At 40.5% G+C, this 4,756-nt stretch overlaps 1 protein-coding gene across 1 annotated transcript; it reads right to left on the reverse strand.

Annotated features, from left to right (window-relative positions):
• Positions 1–435: 435 nt before the first annotated feature.
• On the reverse strand, positions 436–2,129 carry LOC121287599 (cell wall protein DAN4-like). The gene is made up of 6 exons (XM_041205526.1): positions 2,084–2,129; positions 1,835–1,999; positions 1,363–1,524; positions 893–1,060; positions 488–576; positions 436–456 (listed from the first exon to the last, which is right to left on the reverse strand). Exons 1-6 carry the CDS (start codon positions 2,127–2,129, stop codon positions 436–438), a joined length of 651 nt encoding a protein of 216 aa, XP_041061460.1.
• Positions 2,130–4,756: the final 2,627 nt, after the last annotated feature.

A 4,756-nucleotide genomic window follows, 5' to 3' on the forward strand; every position in this document is an offset into this window, starting at 1 on the left:
TGTTGGTGCTGTTGTACTTGTTGAGGCATAAGCTGATGAAGTGGTCAGTGCTACTGTGGACGACTGTGTATTTGATGCAGATGCTTGTGCTGCTGTGATTGAAGAAGGGATACATTGTTATTCAGGGAATTGAAATGGATGGAACAATATATTAAAGTCTTTGAATGAAATTTGTGCCCCACTTTTCGTTAGAACTCGCAATTGCTGAAAGACACGAAGAAAGATAACGTGGCCGGGAATTGTGAATTGTACCAAGACTATTTGACATAACATTAACTCTGGGAAATTATAACAACAACATACTACTGTAAAGTTTCAATAGCTTTTGGGTACGTGATTCTATCTCCCAGCAGATTGAATGAATTCATAATGGAATGGTTGCAAAGAGTGCTTTCGTTTTCTCACCACTTGTTGTTGGGAGTGACGTAGTGATTGTCAATTCTTCAGTTGTTGTCCCTTCAGTAGAGCCTGCGGTGGATGTTGATGCTGTTCCACTTGTCGAGGCAGGAACTGATGTGGAGGTCAGTGCTTCGCTGGATGTCTGTTTATTTGTTGGTGATACTGCTGCTGCTGGGACTGAAAAAGGGATATATTGTTATTGAGGGAATATAAAAGAATGGAACAATATATTAAAGTTTTTTTTAACAATTTATATGCCCCACTTTTTGTTGGAACTCGCATTTACTGAAAGGCACGAAGAAAGATAACGTGGCCGGGAATTGTGACTGCATTTGAGCTCCAAGACCATTTCACATAACATGAACACTGGGAAATTCTCACAACAAGATACTCCTGTCATGTGTTAATAGTTTATGTGTACGTGATTCTATCTCCCAGCACTTTGAATGAATTCATAATGGAATGGATGCAAAGAGTGCTTTCGTTTTCTCACCACTTGTTGGGAGTGACGTAGTGATTGTCAATTCTTCAGTTGTTGTCCCTTCAGTTGAGCCTGCGGTGGATATTGATGCTGTTCCACTTGTCGAGGCAGGAGCTGATGTAGAGGTCAGTGCTGCGGTGGATGTCTGTTTATTTGTTGGTGATACTGCTGCTGCTGGGACTGAAAAAGGGATTTATTGTTATATAGGGAATTGAAAAGAATGGAACAATATATTAAAGTTTTTTAACAATTTATATGCCCCACTTTTCGTTGGAAGTCGCATTTACTGAAAGACACTAAGAAAGATAACATGACCGGGAATTGTGACTGCATTTGAGCTCCAGGACCGTTTCACATAACATGTACACTGGGAAATTCCCACAACAACATACTCCTGTCATGTTTCAATAGTTTTTGTGTACGTGTTTATATAGAAAGAAGTCATAATGGAATGGTTGCAAAGAGTGCTTTCATTTTCTCACCTCTTGTTGGGAGTGACATAGTGATTGTCGATTCCTCATCTGTTGACCCTTCTGTATAGCCTATGGTGGATGTTGATGCTGTTCCACTTATTGAGGGAGGAGCAGACGTAGAGGTCAGTGCTGCCGTGGACGTCTGTGTACTTGAAGATGATGTATCTGCTGCTATCGTCGAAACAGGCAATGTTTTATTGAGGTAAGCATGGGGAGTATATCAAAGCTTTTGCACAAAGGTTATGCTCTATGATTTGTTAAAACTGAGAAATAATGGAAGCTCCTGAGTAATGTATCGTAGCCTCATTTTAACTGAGGTTATTTCCCCAAATGTCATGAGTGTATGATTGTCCAATGCATCATTCTAGCCAACAATACACGAGTAGAATAAATTCTCACATTTCTTTAAGTGTTTGTACATTTCTGCATTTTGACTGGACTGAGAATATAATGTCTGCAAAGCGTGCTTTTGTATACTCACCACTTGTTGATGGGAGTGGAGTGGTGGCTGTTGTTGCTTCAGTTCTTGTTGTTTCAGTTGAGCTCACTGGATTTTGTGCTGTTGCACCTGTTGAGACAGAAGCTGATGTCGCGGTTTCTGCTGCTGTGGATGTCTGTGTATTTGCAGTTGAAGTTTCTGTTGCTGCTGTTATTAAAAGAGGTGTTAGGCTTAAGGGAGCACTCAAAAAGCCTGGAACAACATTCTAAATGTGTGGCCCAAGAAATCAACTTCTTAGAACTCCCAGATCATGAAAATTAGTAACATAGCTTTCCATGTTGAAATAAAAGTACTGAGCACATCTCAACTGCGCCTTATTCCATTTGTGGCAATTGTAGCCAGCACCTTGCTAGAATCGTTTGACCGATCTCCAGTTTAGTCTTTTAAACCTCAGAGTGGGCTGGAAGGATTATTGATGGTCAAAGTGTTAAGACAGCACTCATATACTCACCACTTGTTGAAGGGAGTGGTGTTGTGATTGATGTTACTGCAGTTGTCGATGCTTTTGTAGAGCTCCCGGCAGTTGTCGATGATATCGTACTGCTTGAGGCAGGAGCTGATATGGTGGCTTGTGCTGTAGTGGATGTCTGTGTACTTGCAGTTGAAATTTCTGCAGTTGCTATAATTAAAATTGAGGATAGACTGAATGGGTATACATAATGCCTGGAACAACATCGTTATATCATAGCTGAAAAGATCCCTTCTTCGTCAGATATGCAAAGCAAGTAATGAATGTCCATGTTGCAAAGCATTAATCAAAACAATGGCATTTGCACATTATTGCACTCTGCATTTTCATGACCAACTTCACGCTGTATTATTTTCTTACAAGTCCATTGTCTGCTTCTCAACATTCGGTAGGTGGAAGAAAACAGAATGTTAAAACTGAATAAATGGCACTCAGCTACTCACCACTTGATGATGGGAGTGAGGTTGTCACTGTCGTTGCCTCAGATGTCGATGTTTCTGTCAAGCTTGCTGTAGATGTTTGTGTTATTGTACTTGTTGTGGCAGGAGCTGATGAAGCAGTCAGTGCTACTGTGGACGTCTGTGTATTTGTTGTTGATGCTTGTGCCGCTGTGATTGAAGAAGGGATACAATGTTATTGAGGCAAATGAAATGGATGGCACAATATATTAAAGTTTTTGAACGAAATTGGTGCCCCACATTTTGTTGGAACTGGCATTTGCTGAAAGACACGAAGAAAGATAACGTGGCCAGGAATTGTGGCAGTTTTAGACTACCAAGATAGTTTGACATCACATTGACTCTGGGAAATTATAACAACAACATACTACTGTAGTGTATCAATAGCTTTTGAATACGTGATTCTATCTCCTAGCACTTTGAATGAATTCATAATGGAATGGATGCAAAGAGTGCTTTCGTTTTCTCACCACTTGTTGTTGGGAGGGACGTAGTAATTGTTGATTCTTCAGTTGTTGACCCTTCAGTAGAGCCTGCGGTGGATGTTGATGCTGTTCCAGTTGTCGAGGCAGGAGCTGATGTAGAGGTTAGTGCTGCGGTGGATGTCTGTTTATTTGTTGGTGATACTGCTGCTGCTGGGATTGAAAAAGGGATATATTCTTATTGAGGGAATTGAAAAGAATGGAACAATATATTTTAAGTTTTTTTTAATTTATATGCCCCACTTTTTGTTGGAACTCGCATTTACTGAAAGACACTAAGAAAGATAACGTGGCCGGGAATTGTGACTGCATTTAAGCTCCAAGACCATTTCACATAACATGAACACTGGGAAATTCTGAAAACAACATACTCTTGTCATATGTTAATAGTTTATGTGTACGTGTTTATATCGTGCAGCAGTTTGAATGAATTCGTAATGAAATGGTAGCAAAGAGTTCTTTCGTTTTCTCACCACTTGTTGTTGGGAGTGACGTAGTGATTGTCGATTCTTCAGTTGTTGACCGTTCAGTGGAGCCTGCAGTGGATGTTGATGCTGTTCCACTTGTCGAGGCAGGAACTGATGTAGAGGCCAGTGCTGCCGTGGACGTCTGTGTACTTGAAGATGATGTATCTGCTGTTATCGTCGAAACAGGCAATGTTTTATTGAGGTAAGCAGAGAGCATGGGGAGTATATCAAAGCGTTTGCACAAAGGTTATGCTGTATGATTTGTTAAAACTGAGAAATAATGGAAGCTCCTGAGTAACGTATCGTAGCCTCATTTTAACTGAGGGTATTTCACCAAATGTCATGAGTGTATAATTATCCAATGCATCATTCTAGCCAACAATACACGAGTAGAACAATTTCTCACATTTCTTTATGTGTTTGTACATTTCTGCGTTTTCACTGGACTGAGAATGTAATGTCTGCAAAGCGTGCTTTCGTATACTCACCACTTGTTGATGGGAGTGGAGTGGTGGCTGTTGTTGCTTCAGTTATTGTTGTTTCAGTTGAGCTCACTGTAGTTTGTACTGTTGCACCTGTTGAGACAGAAGCTGATGTCGCGGTTTCTGCTGCTGTGGATGTCTGTGTATTTGCAGTTGAAGTTTCTGTTGCTGCTGTTATTAAAAGAGGTGTTAGGCTTAAGGGAGCACTCAAAAAGCCTGGAACAACATTCTAAAAGAGTGGCCCAAGAAATCAACTTCTTAGAACTCCCAGATCATGAAAATTAGTAACATAGCTCTCCATGTTGAAATAAAAGTACTGAGCAAATCTCATCTGCACATTATTCTATTTGGGGCAATTGTAGCCAGCACCTTGCGAGAATCGTTTGACAGATCTCCAATTTAGTCTTTTAAACCTCAGAGTGGGCTGGAATGATCAGAGATGGTCAAAGTGTTAAGACAGCACTCATATACTCACCACTTGTTGAAGGGATTGATGTTGTGATTGATGTTACTGCAGTTGTCGATGCTTTTGTAGAGCTCCCAGCA

This window comes from Carcharodon carcharias, chromosome 14 (genome assembly GCF_017639515.1).
Source record: "Carcharodon carcharias isolate sCarCar2 chromosome 14, sCarCar2.pri, whole genome shotgun sequence".
In the NCBI taxonomy this organism is placed as follows: domain Eukaryota; kingdom Metazoa; phylum Chordata; class Chondrichthyes; order Lamniformes; family Lamnidae; genus Carcharodon; species Carcharodon carcharias.